This window comes from Anolis sagrei, chromosome Y (genome assembly GCF_037176765.1).
Source record: "Anolis sagrei isolate rAnoSag1 chromosome Y, rAnoSag1.mat, whole genome shotgun sequence".
Classification (NCBI taxonomy): Eukaryota; Metazoa; Chordata; class Lepidosauria; order Squamata; family Dactyloidae; genus Anolis; species Anolis sagrei.
The window spans coordinates 24,344,224-24,364,221 of NC_090035.1; the positions used below are offsets into that span (position 1 = coordinate 24,344,224).

Consider the following 19,998-nt stretch of genomic DNA (forward strand, 5'->3'; position numbering starts at 1 on the left):
CCAGTTTTGATGGATTCATTTCAATTGGTGAAACCCGAGGATGTGGACAAGCTGCTTGGAGGAATGAGGGCAAGCATATGCATCCTAGACCCCTGCCCATCCTGGCTTCTAAAGGAGGCCAGAGGAGGATTGGCCGAGTGGGTGAAGGTGGTGGTTAATGCCTCCCTTCGGGAAGGCATAATTCCAGCCAGCTTAAAACAAGCTGTGATAAAACCGCTGTTGAAAAAACCATCACTGGACCCCACTCAATTCGTGAACTATCGGCCTGTTTCCAATCTCCCCTTTTTGGGCAAAGTCCTGGAACGTGTGGTGGCCTCACAACTCCAGGCATTCTTGGTAGACACGGATTATCTGGGTCCGGCACAGTCTGGCTTTAGGCCGGGACATGGCACCGAGTCAGCCTTGGTTGCCTTAGTGAATGATCTGCGCCGGGAGCTCGACAGGGGGAGTGTGTCCCTGTTGGTGCTGCTGGACCTCTCAGTGGCCTTCGATACCATCGACCACAGTATCCTTCTGGGACGCCTTGCAGGGATGGGTCTTGGAGGTATTGTTTTGTAGTGGCTCCGGTCATTCCTGGAGGGCCGGTCTCAGAAGGTGTTACTGGGGGACACCTGTTCAACCCCACAACCTTTGTCTTGTGGGGTTCCTCAGGGCTCAATATTGTCTCCCATGTTGTTTAACATCTACATGAAGCCGCTGGGGGAGATCATCCGGACCTTCGGGGTGCGATGTCATCTGTACGCGGATGATGTCCAACTCGGTCACTCCTTCCCACCTGCTACTAAGGAGGCTGTCCAGGTCCTGAACCGGTGCTTGGCCGCTGTGACGGTCTGGATGAGGGCGAACAAATTGAAACTGAATCCAGACAAGACAGAGGTACTCCTGGTTAGTCGAAAGGCTGAAGAGGGTATAGGGTTACAGCCTGTGTTGGATGGGGTCGCACTCCCCCTGAAGATGCAGGTTTGCAGCTTGGGTGTGATCCTGGACTCATCGCTGAGCCTGGAGCCCCAGGTCTCGGCGGCGACCAGGAGAGCATTTGCACAGCTTAGGTTCGTGCGCCAGCTGCGCCCGTACCTTGGGAAGTCTGACTTGGCAACGGTAGTCCACGCTCTTGTTACATCCCGCCTCGACAACTGCAACGCTCTCTACGTGGGGTTGCCTTTGAAGACGGCCCGGAAGCTCCAGCTAGTCCAACGCTCGGCAGCCACGATACTAACAGGAGCGGAGCGCAGGGAGCACACAACTCCTCTGCTGCACCAGCTCCACTGGCTGCCGATATATTACCGGGCTCAATTCAAAGTGCTGGCGTTGGCCTTTAAAGCCCTAAACGGTTCGGGCCCAAGCTACCTATCAGAACATATCTCTGCCTATGAACCCACCAGGACTCTAAGATCTTCTGGGGAGGCCCTGCTCTCGATCCCGCCTGCATCACAAGCACGGCTGGCGGGGACGAGAGACAGGGCCTTCTCTGTGGTGGCCCCTCGGCTGTGGAACGCCCTTCCCATGGACATAAGATCAGCTCTGACGTTAATGGTGTTTCGAAGAAAATTAAAAACCTGGCTGTTCGAACAGGCATTCAGATAAACAGTGCAATGAATACGATGAATATAGGAACGGAATTATAGACGACGAGTTGGATCACGATTCTAGTTACGAGACGTTATTGTGTTGTTATTGATGTGCCATTACTTGTATATTATGCTCTCATGGTTTTAAATTGTTTATTGCTATTTTGATATGACTGTCTTTTTGCTCTGTTGTGACCCGCGTTGAGTCACCTACGGGCTGAGAAACTGCGGTATACAAGCAAAGTAAATAAATAAATAAATAAATACTAGTCTCTCTATTTCTGCGGTGGTCACAGGTGGCCAGGCAGGGAGGTTTTCCATTTATGTATTAGAGCAAGAGTTTGTGCCCACGTTGTCTGAATAGGTGTCCCTGTATAGCTCTTGAAAGTATACTTCCCAACTTACTGGCAGGATTTGGGAGTCAACTGCAGTTCGGTCCCAGCTTCGTATGTTAGATGTAATGCGCCAGAAGGTGGCTGTGTCCTTTGCCTTAACAGCTTGTATGAGCCAATCCCAATTGTTTTTCATAGCCTCTCTCTTCTTGCGGGTTAGTAGTTGTTTGTATTGTCTCTTTTGCAGCAGGGGATCTTGTGCAGCCGTTGGGGTAGGATTGAGTTTATAGCTCTGATAAACAGTGGAGAGGGCTTTTTTAGCAGAGAGACATTCCTTATCAAACCATGTTTGTGATTGTTGATATGGTTGCTGAAGTAGCTGTGTCTCCTCTGTATTATTGCCCTGGCGTAACTGAATTTGAAGCTCTTGGACAATGTTTCTGTAGGTTTCCATGAGTACATTGGGAGTTTCTGCTGAGATCAGAGAAATGCGGACGCTCGTAAGCCGCTCTGTCACCAACAGGTCTGTTATTCTTTGATTCATGTGTGGGGTCCACTTGGCTCACTTATAGGATCCTTCTGTAGGCTGTATCGAAGATTTATAGGATTCCGTTAAATGGATTTCCTGGGGGGGGGGGGAGAGATGTAATTGAAGCAGAACTGGAAAATGATCACTCTCAGGTTTAGACATAACTTTTAGAGTTTTAGCATAGGGGATAAAATCCCTAGAGATTCCTATATAGTCAATAGTGCTAGTTTTTTCACCTGAGAGGAAGGTGAATTCACCTGGATAATCTCCTTTCAGCGCCCCATTTAAGATGTGAAGATTGAGCCTATATGTTGTTCTGGCTAAGCATAGGCCTGCAAAATTCGATTTCTGGTCTTTGAACCAGCGGGGCAGAAGGGGTTCTTCATCCTCACAGGCTGGTGGTGGGCAGTTCTGCTGCTTACAGAGAGAGAGGTCATCTGGGCCCATCCTTGCGTTAAGATCGCCTCCCAACACTATAGATGCATCAGGATTCTGCATTATAAGGTCCTCAACATAGGATTCTAGCTCCATCCATGCAGCTTTAACTTGGGCTTTTTTCCTCAAAGGGGGTATGTAGGCATTTATTATCAACACTTTATGGTTAGTAAGTTGGATTAAGATGGCTATGGCATTTGACATTAGCGGGAGAAGAGATGTTACCTTTACCCATAGCTTGTTGGAGATTAGGATTGTTAAACCTTCTTTGGCTCTCCCATATCTAGTTGGGGGTTCAGTCTTTGTTGAGTAGGCTTGGAATCCATTACTTGATATATAATCTACTTGATATATAATCTACTTGATATATAATCTAGTTTCCTGCATTAATATGATATGGTGCTGGGCTAGGTAGTTTAGGAAGGAGGGATCTTTTATGGAAGACTTCCACCCTGCAATATTCCATGTCAGAATGCTGAGTTTATTCTTGCCTGGTGGTGTAAGCGGTGGAGGTTCTGATAGTCAATTTATATCTGCAACTTGTGCGATGCCACCAATGTCCCCAGTGAACACACAGTTGTTGTAGGGGTCTCTTTTCTTTTCGGAGTGTTGTTGATGAAGCTGTTCTTCCATAATAGGTTTGTTCTGTTTTAGCGTTGGCAGTTCTGGAACCAGGTACTGTACTGGAGTCAAGGTGGCGGCCTTGTTCTCCTCCTTATTCAGCATCAGTATGTTGTTGGCAGGACCCGTTTCCAGGCTTACCTTGATTAGGCAGGTAGTGGATTTGGAAGGTGCATTGTCACTAATGGAGTGGGGTTTGGTTGTGTCTTCGAATGATGCTATTGTAAAGATTCTAGGTCCATGATGGCGAACCTATGACACGTGTATCAGTACTGACACGCATAGCCATTTCTACTGACATGCGCTTGCTGGTCAGCCGCCGCTTCAGCAAGGGCAGAGGAGGGGGAGACGAGGCAAGGAAGAGGAGGACGGGAGGAAGAGGCATCAGGAAGAGGAGGATTTGCAAAGCAGGGACAAAGCAGGGAATTAAGCTTTTGCATTAAGTGTGCATCTCGGGGGGGGGGGGGCGCTCTTGAGGAGGAGGCTGAAAAGCCGTGCTTGGGGCGAAGGAGAAGGGAAAGGCACACAAGGGAGCAAAGAATGGTGCACATCTTTCCCTCCTCCCATGCCCCATGCGGCGGTAAAGGGTTAGAACTTTAATGCCAAGTGTTAGAGCCAAGTGGTAAAGGCGTACATGGGGCATGGGAGGAGGGAAAGGTGCGCACCTTTCTCTGCTCCCTCGTGCGCCTTTCCTGCCTCTGCCACCGAGGAAGGCATGTGCAGGGTGAGAGAAGAAGGGCAGAGTGCGCGCTTTTCCCTTCTCCCTCACCTCGCCCCATGCGTGGCTTTTCTGCCTCCTCCCGGCGCTGCCCCCACCACCACAGCCGCGCATGGGAGAGGGAGAAGGAAAGCAAGGCTGCGGAAAACTCTTGGCTGGGGCTCCCTCCTCCTCTGCCGGCGCCTTCTCTCTCGCACTGGGTTGCCCGCTGCGCTTGGGGGTGGGGCGAGCAGGAGCGATGGCCTCCTTGCATGGCCAGGAACTGCCTGGGAGCCTGGGTCACGTGGCTCTTGCCGTCCACTGCGCTTGGGGGTCGTGTAAACTGGGATGCAGACTCCCTGCAGGGCCCAGGCCTGTGTTAGTGTTTGGGTCTCCTGGCTCTCACACTTGGCAAGTAAGTTCTATATGACAAGTTTATTTCAATTCAGTGGTTGTTGGAGTTTGGAATGCTTTTTAATGGCAGAGGAATTATACAGCCCAGCAACACCCAAATGTCAAGGTCTGTTTTCCCCAAACCTTTCCAGCATTTTTTCTTGATCATGGGAGTTCTGTATGCCAAGTTTAATTCAATTTCATGGTTGATGAATTTCAGAATCATGAGAAAATGTTTGTTCATGGATTAGATGACCTTTGGATACCCTTTCAATTGCCTGACTCTTATAACTATAATAATAATGCATAGTAATATAATAGTAATTCTGTCTTCCTGCCTGGCAGAAGGGGGCTGGACTAGATGACCTTTGGGGCTCCCATCCAACTGCCTGAGTCTTATAACAATAATAATAATAATAATAATGCATAGTAATATAATAGTAATTCTGTCTTCCTGCCTGGCAGAAGGGGACTGGACTAGATGACCATTGGGGCTCCCATCCAACTGCCTGAGTCTTATAACAATAATAATAATGCATAGTAATGTAATGTTTTGGTTTATTAAATATAGTTATATATTAAATTATATATATTGTTATTTAAACTAAATATTGTGAAATGATGGGTTTTTTTTCTTGAAGTGACATACCACCTGAATTATGTTCGGTTTTTTGGCGAATTTTGACACACCACGCTGAAATGGTTGCCTATCACTGTTCTAGGTGGAGAACTGGCACTGGGGTTGGACAGCGCAACACAGTTCCCTGGGGTCTCATAGTCCAGGGTAATTAGATCTGCAGTTTCAGGATCATGGGTTTCAATATCCATAGAGTAGTCCTTAGAGGGTTTTTCCAAATGTACGGCCTACATCTCAGGAGTGTATCCCTTTAAGCTTCCTGTGCTCTGCTGAGTGTGTTTGACTCTGGAGATGAGGAGAAGAATCCTGTTATTGAGAAACACTTGGCTTGGGAAGAGGCCTTTTGCTGCAAGATTAGATCTTAAGCACAGCAGTAGTGAAGGTATATGTTCTGAGGAGAAGCTTAGTAGCACCCTTGTATGATGGTAGTCAGAGCTCAGTGTTTCTACAGAGTGGAGATCGATTTGTTTCACTTCTGTTTTCAGCAAATGTTGCAGATGTCTTCTAGAGTGGTAGATGTTGTTCCGGGGGGGGGGGGGGGGGAGCATTCCTCTGTAGTGGCAAACTGTTAAGCAGACTTTTTTAGGTGAAAATACCAGTTTTGAGGAGTTTGCTATCTTATGTAAATGCAAAGTAGGCTCTTTGCAGTTAGGTTTTTTTTTTTTTGAGGCTGAATTATAAGTGGTCTGTCTCAGTTGCTTGCTTTCTTTCTGGGTTGTGATAATGGAGTCAACTTTGAGGTTGAGATCTCTAAGTTTGTTGTATAAATGCTCAACAGTGGTAGCAACCAGTTGGAGCATGTGAAAGTAGCTTGTCTCACCCACTAGCTCAGATGTTTGAACACTTTTGTCTTCTTTGCTGCTATGGTTGTTACTATTGTTGTTTGGCAGATCTGGTTTTTTTGCAGCACTCCCTTTGTGCTCTTTCAGACTCTCATTTTCCCCATGTTCCCCAATTTATCTTTCTGCAAGAGCCAAGAAGTGGTTTGAACAGAAGTCAGAGATTCTCTTTTGTTTGGGTGTAGGAGCTGACGGGGGAGTATTATTTTCTGCTTCTCTCAAGCGTTTCTTTCTCCTCATGTTGTTGCCACCGGGCTTATTAGCTTATCAGCAACAGTGTGTTTGGTCTATTCCAGCATTCAAATTATTTTGTTTAAAGGAAAGGCATTTAGGTCTGTTTAAGTTATCTTACTGTTGTTATGCGGCGCTCCCCTCAAGTGCGTCTGCTCTCCTCAGTCTTGTCACATTTGTTGTAGTTCTCGCAGTGGCCTGTAGAGGCCGCCCTAAGACTGGTTCATAGACCGGATCTGTGCTTCGTTCTTCTTTCGTGCAAAACAGGAGAGGCAATTGAATAAATTGCAAGAAATTGGCATCTTTCATTTCCAGGAAGAAGAGTTAGAATCAAGGGAGGAGAATCATGTTTTCCCTTTGCACGAAACAGGGGACGGGAGTTAAAAAATAAAGGGTAAAGAAACAGAACTAGTCCTTATTTGTTATATGTGTTTTATCATGTACCTCGCCTCAAAAGGTCGGTAAATAAATAAATAAATAAATAAATAATAATAAGCAAAGAGAAATATTTTCTATTTTTTATATGTGTTTTATGTTGTACCCCACTTCAAGAGGCAAGTAATAAATAATTAAAATAATAATTATTAATATTATTTATTTATTATTAATATTATTATTATAATAAAATATAATAATAATAATAATAATAAGAAGAAGAAGAAGAAGAAGAAGAAGAAGAAAACTTTATTTTTACCCCACCACCATCTCCCCAAGCGGACTTGGGGCAGCTTACATCAATACAGCAATATAGCAAGAACACAATAATAAAATATAAAGAAATAAGAATACAATATGAAACCAATAAAAATAACACATCAGCCATATAAAATCACATTTAAACACCCAGTGTTTTAATTTTAATCTGTTGAGGCCAGATTCAACAGATTAAAATTAAAACACTGGGTGAGACAGCAATGACATATATCTGGACAATGGATCTGATATTAATAAATATTAATAAATATTACTATTGATTATTTAATTAATTAATATTAAATAATATTAATAATTATAAATATTAATAATAATAATAAGCAAAGAGAAATATTCTCTATTTGATATATGTGTTTTATCATGTTGTAACTCACCTCAAGAAAAAGGTAATAAATAATAATAATAACAACAATAACAATAATAAGTGGTGGTGGTGATGGTAGTTATTATTGTTGTTTTTGTTATTATTACCATCATCATCACCATATGCAAGAAATAATTCCTTCCCCCAAAATAGAAATCCCAAAAGGAGAAGCCAAACATTATGGCTTCTGTTTTATTACCTTTAAGTGCATCAATAGCTTAGAATGAATTAATTGAATTGCCATGGATCAGTACTATGGGTTTCTGGGAGTTGTAGCTTGGCCTGGCAGTAGGCTTCTTTAGCAGAGAAGGGGAAAGACCTTGGAAAACTACAACTCCCATAGCCTCAAATCATAGCAAGTTGGATCAAACTGCATCAAATTCGACAGTGTGAGAAGTTCTGGATCAGTGGTGTTGGGTCGGATCTATGTGGACGATCGGACTTACTGTCACATTTCATCCCTTGGTGGATGAGTCCGTAGAGCAGGGACCCACAGTGGTCGCAGAAGGTAGGACTGGAATACGTGTGGATTTTGAACTTGTGTTTGCTCCGAGGGTCCTAAGAAAGAGAGCAGAAACAAGGGCAGGTCAACTACAAATCACTCATATCACCCTTTAACCTAGAAGGGAGACAACCCTCCCTATTTGCTTGGGTTCGGTGCAAGTCAAGAGGGGTTTTCTTGCTCACTGACTTGGTTATATCCATCAATGAAGGCGCCACTCTCTTCTAGTGAGAAATGTAAACAAAGGGAGCTGCTGGGTTGCTGTGAGTTTTTCAGGCTGTATGGCCATGTTTCAGTAGCATTCTTTATTGATGTTTTCCCTGTATCTGTGGTAAGCATCCTCAGAGGTTTGGAAATGAGGCAGGGGAGTGTATATATCTGTGCAATATCCAGGGTAGGAGAAAGAACCCTTGTCTGTTTGAAGCAAGTGTAAATGTTGCAATTGGCAAGCTTGATTGGCATGGAGTAGCCTTGCAGCTGCAAAGTCAATCAGTGCTGTTGCCAGGAGGCATCCTCTGCTTGGGAGATGTTCACTGACACTTGATTGTTTGCTATCTGGAATTTCTCTGTTGCAGAGTGGTGTTCTTTACTTACTGTCTTGATACACAGACATGTGCATCTGAGGGACATACAATCCACTTGCCTCACTTCCAACAGACCTCTGAACAAACCTCTGTGGATGGTTGCCACACATGCAGGTGAAACGTCAAGAAATAATGCTGCTGTAAATGGCCATACAGCCCCAAAAACTCACAGCAACCCAGTGATTTCGACAACACATTGAACATCTCTACGAAGGGAGATGTGCTTAATTGCAATTGGAGATAAAGAAGCATTGACCCCATAGCAATCTTCTTCCAAACCTCATTGACCTTCTGGAGATGCTCCTTTGATGGAGGAAATGGAAATGGGGGTTAAGGACAATTAACCTGCCTCCAATGAACCTTCTGGCAGTAAAGGAACACTCATTAAGCAACAGCATAAATGGAAAGAAACCAAGAGCAATACTATACTTCTTTCTAGAAGGTTTATCTGCAGGAAGGACAAAGGCAACCTTAGCATTGAAGACCCAAGGTTGCCTTTGGCTGCATCTACACACCAGGATGAATGCAGTCTGGCCCCACTTGGGTGGCTCAATGTAATGCAATCCTCCTGGGCGTTATACTTCCTAACTATAACTATTGAATTTTTGTATAGTGTATACTAGACATGGACAAACTTTGGCCCTCCTGGTGTTTTGGACTTCAACTCCCACTATTCCTAACATCCGGTAGGCTGTTAGGAATTGTGAGAATTGCAGTTCAAAACACCCAGAGGGCCGAAGTTTGTCCATGTCTGCTATATACAATACTCTTATTGCTCTTGGTTCATATTTTGTAATGCTATTGATTAGAAGTGTGCATTGTTTATGAATGGCTCCATTAAAAATGCATAAATGGGACCTTTTATAAAACCGCACAGCTGACAGCCACATCTCTCATCAGGTCCAAGCTGTATCTCTGGATGTGACTGGATCACATACCCCATCAACTCCCCGCAAATAGGTTTTTTTTTGTTGGATCATGACAAGCCACGTTTGGTCCCAATCCATCAAATCATCTAGGATTCTTTGTAGTGCAAACAAACATATACCCCTCTATTCTGCTTTGGTTAGACCACACCTGGAATATTGTGTCTAATTCTTGGCACCACAATTCAAGAGAGATATTGACAAGCTGGAATGTGTCCAGAGGAAGGCGATTAAAATGATCAAGGGTCTGGAGAACAAGCCCTATAAGGAGCGGCTTAAGGAGCTGGGCATGTTTAGCCTGAAGAAGAGAAGGCTGAGAGGAGATATGATAGCCATGTATAAATATGTGAGAGGAAGCCACAGGGAGGAGGGAGCAAGCTTGTTTTCTGCTTCCCTGGAGACTAGGACATGAAACAATGGTTTCAAACTACAAGAAAGGAGATTCCATCTGAACATGGGGAAGAACTTCCTGACTGTGAGAGCCGTTCAGCAGTGGAACTCTCTGCCCCGGAGTGTGGTGGAGGCTCCTTCTTTGGAAGCTTATAAACAGAGGCTGGATGGCCATCTGTCAGGGGTGATTTGAATGCAATATTCCTGCTTCTTGGCAGGGGGTTGGACTGGATGGCCCAAGAGGTCTCTTCCAACTCTTTGATTCTTTGATTCTTTCATTCTATGATATATAAATAAACATACATACGCTGACTTTTATATCTTTAGTCAAGATCTAAGCCTTTATAAGACCTGATGAACCAACCTGGACACAGCATATTATTTGAGAACACAGAAATGCTGGACCACTCTTACAACTACCATGTCAGACTACACAGAGTAGCCTTTGAAATCCGCAAGCATGTGTACAATTTCAGCTGAAAAGAGGAAACCATGAAAATGAATGAAATCTGACTACCAGTATTAAAGAAACTCTAAAAATATAACTGTATATAAAGAGCAACACTCAAATACTGGGGAACTCCAGACAAGAAATAATCAGGAACAGCCAATCACCTCTCAACAAAGGATTCCCACAGGTAGTAAAAAAACTGTCAGGTCATCAAATGCTAATCAAGGTGGCCAATTGAAACATTCACACCTAGCTACAACAGACAAGAGTTCTTTCTCCCACCCTGGACTTTCCACAGATATATAAACCCAATTTTCCTAGTTTCCAACAGACCTCACAACCTCTGAGGATGCCTGCCATAGATGCAGGCGAAACATCAGGAGAGAATGCTTCTAGAACATGGCTATACAGCCCGAAAAACCTACAACAACCCTGTGATTCCAGCCATGAAAGCCTTCGACAATGCTTTTATAAGATAGTGATGACCTCATGTAACCCGAATTATTTTTTCTTAAATATAATTTTTTATTGAAAAATGATTTGATTAGAATGGTCACATGACACAAACATTGGTTACAAACAGTAGCCATATTGCTGTTACGTTTTCAAGCTAGGAAGAGATCATTAACAATTGTAACTTTTGCAAATGTTAGTTGTTAACAGGAATACCATTGCTACTCTATTTCCAAGTTCCTTTGGAACTCCATAAGTTTTAGTTGCAAACAGGAATCATATTGCTGTTACATTTTTGGGCTAGAAAGAGGTCAATAGCAATTGTAACTTTTGCAAATGTTAGTCACCGTATTGCTGTTCTATTTGTACCTTTTGCAAATGTTGGTTGAATACAGTAGCCTTATCGCTGTTATATTCCCAATCTACAAGAAGTCGTAAACATTTGCAACATTTGGAAATGTTAGTTGCATCTAGTAATTAGATTGTTTTTGTATTTCCAAACTAATTTGTAACTGTTGTAAAGTTTAGTCACACACAGGAATCGTACTACTGTTGTATTTCCAAAAGTATTTGTAACTTTTGCAAATTTGAGATGTAAACAATCATATTGCTGTTGTATTTTCATATACATTTGTAACTTTTGAAAATTCAAGTTGCAAACAGGAATCGTACTGCTGTGGTGTTTCCATATGCATTAGTAACTTCTGCAAATGTTAGTTCTATACAGTCACCATATTGTTGCTACATTTCCAAGCTACAAAGAGGTCATTCACACATGTAGCATATTGTCTAAGGCAGGGGTCCTCAAACTAAGGCCCGGGGGCCAGATATGGCCCTCCAAGGTAATTTACCAGGCCCTTGCTCAGGGTCAACCTAAATCTGAAACGACTTGAAAGCACACAACAACAACAACAACAACAACAACAACAATCCTATCTCATCAGCCAAAAGCAGGCCCACGCTTGCCATTGAAATACTAGTAAGTTTATATTTGTTAAAATTGTTCTTAATTTTAATCATTACAAATAAGGTATTTGCAGTATGCATAGCAATTCATTCATTTTTTAAAAAATATATATAATCTGACCCTACAACAGTTTGAGAAACTGTGACCTGGCCCACTGGTTAAAACGTTTGAGGACCCCTGGTCTAAGGTTTGGGGGAAGTGGACAGTTCCATCTCTTTCTGCCTTTCTGGTCCGTCTGCCCTCTCTCCCTCCCTCCATCCCTTCCTTTCTTGGCACCGAAGCAATCAGTACCTCTATCTCTTCAGATGGCTGTCTCTCTTGCCCTGATCTGCCCTGATGTCTCCCTTCATGTTTCTGCTGAATTGCTGCGCTTTTCACCTTTTTGGCAGAAGCAACACAAGGAACAAGACTTTAGGAACCAAATGGCTGTTGAGCAGCTACAGCCCACAAATGGGGTTCCCAAGCTTGTGGGAAAGAGAGTCTCAGAGCACATGCAGAGCGATATCACACTCTTGCTTGCAGAAGGGAAGAATCAAATGGTTCTGTCAAGTAAGATGCTTTGAGGCTTGTTTAAATGAGGAAAGCAGGATGGTGATAATGATAATAATACTAGAATCATAGAGTTGGAAGAAACCTCGTGTGCCATCAAGTTCAACCCATTGCCAATAAAGCAGGAAAATCACTTTCAAAGCATCCCTGACAGATGGCCATCCAGCTTGTTTCAAAGTCTCCAAAGAAGGGGCCTCCACCACACTCTGCGGCAGAGGATTCCACTGCTGAACAGCTCTGGTGGTCTGGAAGTTCTTCCCAATGTTCATGTGGAATCTCCTTTCCTGTAGTTTGAAGCCATTGTTCTATGTTCCAGTCCTTTGGGCAGCAGAAAACAAGCTTGCTCCCTCCTCCCTGTGACTTCTTCTCACATCTTTACATGTGGCTATCATTTCTCCTCTTGGCCTTCTCTTCTGAAGGCTAAATATGCCCAGCTCTTTAAGCCGCTCCTCATAAGGCTTGTTCTCCAGACCCTTGATCCTTTTAGTCACCCTCCTCTGAACACATTCCAGCTTGTCAACATCTCCCTTCAATTGTGGTGCCCAGAATTGGACACAGTGTGATTCCAGGTAAAGTGGTCTGACCAAGGTAGAATAGAGGGATAGCATGACTTCCCCTGAAGTCACTTTCTGAGAGTGTCTTGGACTGCAAGAAGATCCAACCAGTCCATGCTCCAGGAAATAAAGCCTGACTGCTCACTAGAGGGAAGGATATTAGAGGCAAAGATTAAGTACTTTGGCCACATAACGAGAAGACAGGAAAACTTGGAGAAGACAACAGCTGGGGAAAATGGAAGGAAAAAGGAAGAGGGACCATCCAAGGGCAAGATGGATGAATGGGACTGAAGGAACTGGTTTGAATTTGAAGGAACTGGAGGTGGCCACGGCCGATAAGGAGCTCTGGCATGGGCTGGTCCATGAGGTCACAAAGAGTCGGAAGCAACTAAACAAATAAACAACAAAGACACTAGACTCCTATTTATGAAGGTCAAAATCCCACTGGCTTTTTTTGCTGCCGCATGACATTGTTGGTTCATGTTTAACTTGTTGTCTATGAGGACTCAAAGATCTTTTTCACACATAATAATAGAAAAAAATATTTGAAAGGATGTCACATTGAGGTGAAGTAGGGCAAATATAATTATGAAGTTTGAAAAGACCATATGGACCATCTAGTCCAACCTTCTTCTGCAATGCAGGAAAAGCACAATCAAAGCAGTCCTGAAAGATGGCCATTCAGCTTCTGTTTCAAAGCTTCCAAGGAAGGAGCTTCCATCAGACTCTGAGGCAGAAAGTTCCATTGCTGAACAGCTCTTCTTACGGTCATGTTCAGGTGGAATCTCTTTTCCTGTCATTTGAACCCATGGCTCCATTAAGTCCTAGTTTCCAGGGCAGCAGAAAACAAACCTGCTCCCTCTTCCTTATGACAGCCTTTCACATATTTATACATGTATTTTTTCTGTTGCTCCAGAAACCAGGATACAATGGAGCAATAGCTGCAAATTGCAAGATTCCACCTAAACATGCAAAAGAACGTCCTGACAAGAGCCATTCATTGGTGGAATATGCAAATTCAGAATTTAGTGGAGCCTCCTTCTTTGGATGTTTGTAAACAGATGCTAATGGCCATCTGCCAGGAGGGCTTTGATTGTGTCTTTACAAAAGGGGGTTGGACTATATGGCATTTGGGCTCCCTTCCAACTCTACTATGATTCTATATATGGGGTGCCTTGCCTGCGGGGGAGCAAAAGCAGTCTTCTTCTGCTTCCATCTGGTCCCAAATGGCCAAAGCATCCACAGATGGCCCTGGGAGGCCTCTCTTTCCTTCTGCATTCTGCTCCCCCCCCCCCCTTCTCACTTTAAAGCTCCGACGAGCCAGAAGAAGGGAATGTTCCTCAAGGGCCTGGCAGATGGCAAAATGGAAGTGACGGCTTGTCCAAACCGTTCTGCTTTTGGGAAAAGCTGCAAGAGCCTGCGCAGAAACCGCACTTGGGGACACCGGCAGGTGAAGCACCCCTTTAAGGAACGGCATTTGAATCCAGCAACATTAAGTCCAATGTCCCCTCCTTCCTTCTCCTGGAGAGAGGTCAAGAGCACCAACAGCTCTTCTTTTTATATATATAATAATTTTTATTGATTTGTCACAATTATTACATTTGTTATACATTTGTTATTACTATTGTGTTTTGTACAGCAACCTCTTTAACATGTTGTTTTATTATTTTGCTTTAACATTTTCCCCTTTTTTTATTTTACCACAGTGCTCCCCTCCACCCGTCTCAAGCCACAATTCTTACATATCATCTGTCCAAAATCTCATTTCTTCTTGTGACGGAAATTTTCCTTCCTTATTTTTTTAGACCATTTACCACAAATCTTCCCCATACAGCATCAAAATCACTTTGTTTCCAAATACCTTTTTTAACCTTTAATATACATGTCAGTTTATCATTTATTGCTATTTTCCATGCTTCCTTATACCACTCCTCTATTTGTATATTCATTTCTTTTTCCAATTCCTTGCTATGAGCAATCTTGCTATTGTTAGTAAGTTTGTTATTGCTTCTTTATCCTCCTTTTTTCAATTGCTTATTGTTATATAATGATAGTAAGGCTATACTAGGACTTTTATCTATTTTCATATTCATTATATCTTCTATTTCTCTAAATACTTTCTCCCAAAAATTATTTACATATTTACATTGCCACCACATGTGTATATATGTTCCTGGTTCTTGACACCCTCTCCAACAATTTATTGAGTTATTTTTATTCATATATGCTATTCTTACTGGTGTCAAATACCACTTCCATATTAACTTATAATAATTTTCTTTAACCCGTATCGATAAGTTTTTTAAATGTCTTTGTCCCCATAACTGTTGCCACTCTGTTTCACTTATTTTCATCTCTAAATCTTCTTCCCAAATCTCCTTAAGGGTACACTTTTTATTTTTTCATCCTTCATTTCAATTAATATCTTATACATTTTACTAATTATACCTTTCAAGTTTTCATGTTCTTCTACAGCCCTTTCCTTCTGTATTATTTGTTCGAATTGATTGGGTTGGCTTCCATTTCTATTCCCCCCCCCCCCCAGTTTTTTAACCATTGTTCTAGTTGTATACAATGGAACCATGACAATTTTATTTCTTTAAACTCTTCCAACATCATTTCCTTCTTCATTTCCACCTTCATCCAATCCCCTATCCTATCTAAATTTATTTCCTTTACCTTTTTATCCATTACTTTAAAAAAGAATTGGAAACTTTTCCATCACTATTGGGGTTATAATTGATCCCTCCTTTATTAACTTCCCCCTATATTTGTTCCATACTTCCAGTATGTTGCTCAACATTGGGTTTCTAATTTCCCTCATTTCTTTTCTAGTAAACTGTTTAAAAAATATATTCCAAATTTCATCTTCCACTTTTCCTGAATCATTACTAAGCCAATATATTCCCTCTTTTTAACCATTCCTTCTATAACCAAACTTAATCTACTTGCTTCATAATATTTTTTAATATTAGGTAGCACTAGTCCACCCTCCTATTGCAATCTGTACCATAATTGTTTACTTAGTCTATTTCTTTTACTTCCATTACAGTACTTATTAATCATTTGTTGCCATCTAGTTAGTTCTTCTTCTGTGATTTGAAGTGGTAGCATCCTAAATATAAAATTTATCTTTGGAAGTATTTTCATTTTTACTAATGCTATTCTTCCAAACCAGGATAATCGTATACCTTCATACTCTATTAACTTTTTCTGAACCTCTTTCCTTAATGTTACTACATTTACTTCTTCTATCTCTTTTAAATCCTTTGTTATTGTTACTCCCAAGTATTTTAATTTATTCTTAATTTTTATTCCTATTTTAATCTGTTCTATAAAATCTTTTTCTTCTTCCCTTGTATAATTAAGTAGCATCATTTCTGACTTATTCCAATTAACTTGTAAACCCGTTATTTTCTATAAATAACAATGTGTCGTCAGTGAATAAGCTCACCTTCTGTTTCTCCTTTTTTCCTAACCCTTCTAAATTCTTATCGTTCCTTATGCTATTAGCAAACAGTTCTATCACCATTGCAAATAGTATCGGAGACAAAGGGCACCCTTGTCTAGTTCCTCTAGTCACTTTTATTTCGTTTGTCACTCCATCGTTTATGGTTACCACTGCTGAATTCCTTGAATAAAATTGTTTTAATATTCCTTTAATTCTATTTCCCATTCCAAATTTATTCAGTATTTCCCTTAATGTCTCCCATTCCACATAATCGAACACTTTAAAAATATCTAGTGATAATATCCCTGCTTTTTCCTTCCCCTCTTTAGCTCAATAATTTTTTTAATACTCTCCCTATCAGATTTGACATTTGTCTTCCTTTTACAAACCTGCACTGATCTTCTTTTATATACTTATACATGCATTTATTCATTCTATTAGCTATTATCGCGGACAATATCTTTGCATCCTGATTAATTAATGATATGGGCCTGTATGACCCTGGGTCTGTTAAGTCTTTATCAGGTTTAGGTATTAATATTATTAATGATCTCCTCCATGATTCTGGTATCTTATCTCCCTTCATTATTCCACTATACAATTCTAATAATTTTGGGGTTAAGACTTCTCTAAAGCTTTTATAATATTCTGTCCCTAGACCATCCAAGCCTGGAGCTTTCCCTACTTTTAATTTCTTAATAACTTCCTTTATTTCTTTCTTCTTAATGGGTTGTTCCAGTAGCTCTTTACCTTTCTCCTCCAACTTGCTCTCCCAATTTTCCTCCACATATTTCCTAATTGCCTCTATGGGGCTTGCTTTGGTTTGATATAATTCTTTATAAAATTCTTCAAATACTTTCAATTTTTCTTTCATAGCTCTACATAATTTACCTGTTTTATCTTTTATCGTATTTATCATTCCTTCCATTTTCTTTTTCTGTGTTGATTTGGCTAGCATCTTTGAATTCCTATCACTAAACTCAAAATATTCCCTCCTTAAATAAATTAAATTTTCTTGTACTTCATCTATTTCCATTTTATCCAATTCCTCTTTTTTTGCTCTCAACCTAGCATAAATTCGAATATCTCTCTTTATTACATATGCTTTTTCAATCTCTTCTATTTCTCTTTTTAAGTTCCTTTTCCTTTCTTCTTGCCTTCTTTTTAGATTAATTGTTTATTTTATACATAACCCTCTAGTCACTGCTTTCATAGTATCCCATAGAACTCCTTTTGTCACCCCCTTTTCGCTAAAGCCCCGTTTCTTGCCACTCTGCTTGCACACTATCTACTATCTCTTTATGGTTCGATATTTTTGTGTTTAACCTCCACCTTTTCATTTTGTCATAATCACATTTCAACACAATCTCAATTGAAACCAGAGCATGATCCAAAATCTTAATCATACCTATATCAGCATTTAGCACTTTACTTGACATATTTTTGGAGATGAAAATATAATCTATTCTTGTATACACCTTATGCACCGATGAGTAATATGTATATCTGCTTTCATTCCCTTTTACCAATCTCCACACATCCTTTAATTACCATTTGTTCATTACTCTACTTAATTCCGTTGTTTCAATATTTCTAGTTTTTGATGCTAACGTAGTTTTATCCTTCTTTGGGTCCATATAGCAATTACAATCTCCTCCAAATATTACATTTTGTTGGTGGTAATTCTCTATTTGCTCTAACACTTTTTCATAAAATTCTTGCTGTTTTACATTTGGTGCGTATACATTATTATAGCTACTACTCTTCACTTTGATGACCCAAAAGATGTTTCATAGTTCCTTATCCAGCTCGACTTTAGTTCATTTGAGCCCGGTTTGTTTTGATGCGTTTCCTGTAGGAAGATGACATCCGCTGTGTCCTTCTTCAGTAGGGATTCGGTCTGCCTTCTCTTAATTACCGTCCCCAACCCTCTCGTGTTAAGCGTTGAAATTCTTAATTTATGGGATATCATTTCCATTTCCCTTTAAAAGCTTTTTTGTGGCTTGAAACAATGTGAACCCTTGTCCCTTATCCTCCCCTACCCTTGCCCCCATTCCCCCTCCCCCTGATCCCCCCCTTCCCTCATTCCCCCCTTCCTCCCCTTCCATTCTTCGGGACTTCTCATCCCAATCATGGCCCCCGGCCTTCCCAATTGGGGAGGGGGGGTGAAGTCATCCCGTGGCCCAGAGTCTCCCTCCCCCGAGTGCTCATTTTAAAATAAGAAGTAAATTTAATTGCAGTGTTTTAATTTCTTCTTACATCTCGATTCCTCCAATGGCGCCAACTAATTCCTCCATTTCTCCTGCCTCCGGATCCTTCTCCTCTTCTTCCTTTCGATCTCTCTCTTGTCTTCTTACTATACCAAGCTCCTCCAGTAGTTGTTGTCCTTGTTCCAATGCGTCTATTCTGTATCTCTTGCCTTTCCATTGAAATTTGAGAAAGATGGGGTATCCCCAGGTGTACACAATTCCAGCCTTCATTAGCTGTGTCGTAATAGGCTTCATTGAATATCTCCAGTTCTTAGTTTCAGGACAGTAGCCATTAAATATTTCCAGTTTTGAGTCGCCCATCTTTAGAAAATCTGGGTTCTTCTTTAATATTTTCATCAAGTCTTCTTTCTTTACGAAGTTGTGAAATCGTATTATTATATTCCTAGGAATTATTTTATTTCTTCCAGCCGGAAGGCGATGAACTCTCTCAATATCCAATTCTGACCAGTTTAATGTTGGCTAGATCTTTTGCAACCATTTCAAAATCTCAGATTTCAGATCTTTCTTATTTCCTTCTGGATAATTTTTTATTATTGCGTTGTTTCTTCTTTGACTGTCTTGCATGTACACAAACTTTCTTTCCACATCTGAGAGCCTATTTTCATTTTTTTGCGTTTGTTGTTTGAGTACCAGTTGTTCCTGTTTACTTCTTTCAATTTCTGCTCTATTTTTTTGTATTTCTCCATGTGCTGTTTCCAAAGCTTCTCTTATTGTCTGAAATTTTCCATCTGAGCTTTTTCTTTCTGCATCCAGATGTGCTTTCATTTCTTTGTTGCTGGTCAGAATTTCTTGCTTCAATGCCTGAATTTCGCCCTTCCTCATTTCTCTTTTTTTTTTTATCAAACATCAAGTTCATGTTCAAGTTCATTTCCTTTGTTTGTCTTTCAGCCTCTCCTTTAATCAATCCTGCTATTTTGCTTAACATTTGACTACTGCCCATCCCCAATTCTTCCCTCTCACTGCTCTTCCTGCTTCCTTCTGGCTCTGCTATTAAACACGGCAGCGAGGTAGAAATGGTTCCTCCCCCTTTTGCCCCCTCCGTTTTGGGGGGGGGGGTTCGTTTTAACTGTTTACCTCCCTTGATTGTGGGGGGGGGGGGAAGGACTTCTTCTAACAGTGCTCATTTCCTCAGGGGACTGTGGAACCCTTTCTAATTTTGAAAACAATCTATCTGAAGGCTTGGTACGTAACCAAAGAGGATTTGGCTTTGGGATATCCTGGCTTTGTTTGTTCCTTCTCATTCAACCTCCCTTCAGTTTTACTCCTCCTGCTTTCATCAATTTTTTAATTACTTAGTTCCCCTATTCTACACAGTCCAAGAAAGATCCACTCAAATATGCCTTACAATGCCAAGGGGGTTCGCTTTTAATATGACGAGACTAGCTCACTCCTTCTTCAAAGGAGGAACCTGCCTCTAATCATTATTTTGCCTTCCCGGATCGTTAAGTCCATTAAATCCAGTATTTCTAATTATTTTAATGTGTATTTAAGTTGCAGACTATTTATCTTCTCCAGCTCGGTACGCAGTTATAATTAGCAAG

General features: G+C 41.3%; 1 protein-coding gene across 3 annotated transcripts in view; it reads right to left on the reverse strand.

Annotated features, from left to right (window-relative positions):
- LOC137095279 (protein kinase C beta type-like) overlaps nt 1-19,998 on the reverse strand; it is a 174,399-nt gene that overhangs the window by 67,414 nt on the left and 86,987 nt on the right. For all 3 annotated transcript variants that reach the window (XM_067461727.1, XM_067461726.1, XM_067461728.1), the window contains exon 4: nt 7,807-7,918. In XM_067461727.1, the coding sequence (XP_067317828.1) occupies nt 7,807-7,918 (112 nt within the window). The remainder of the gene's footprint in view (nt 1-7,806; nt 7,919-19,998) is intronic.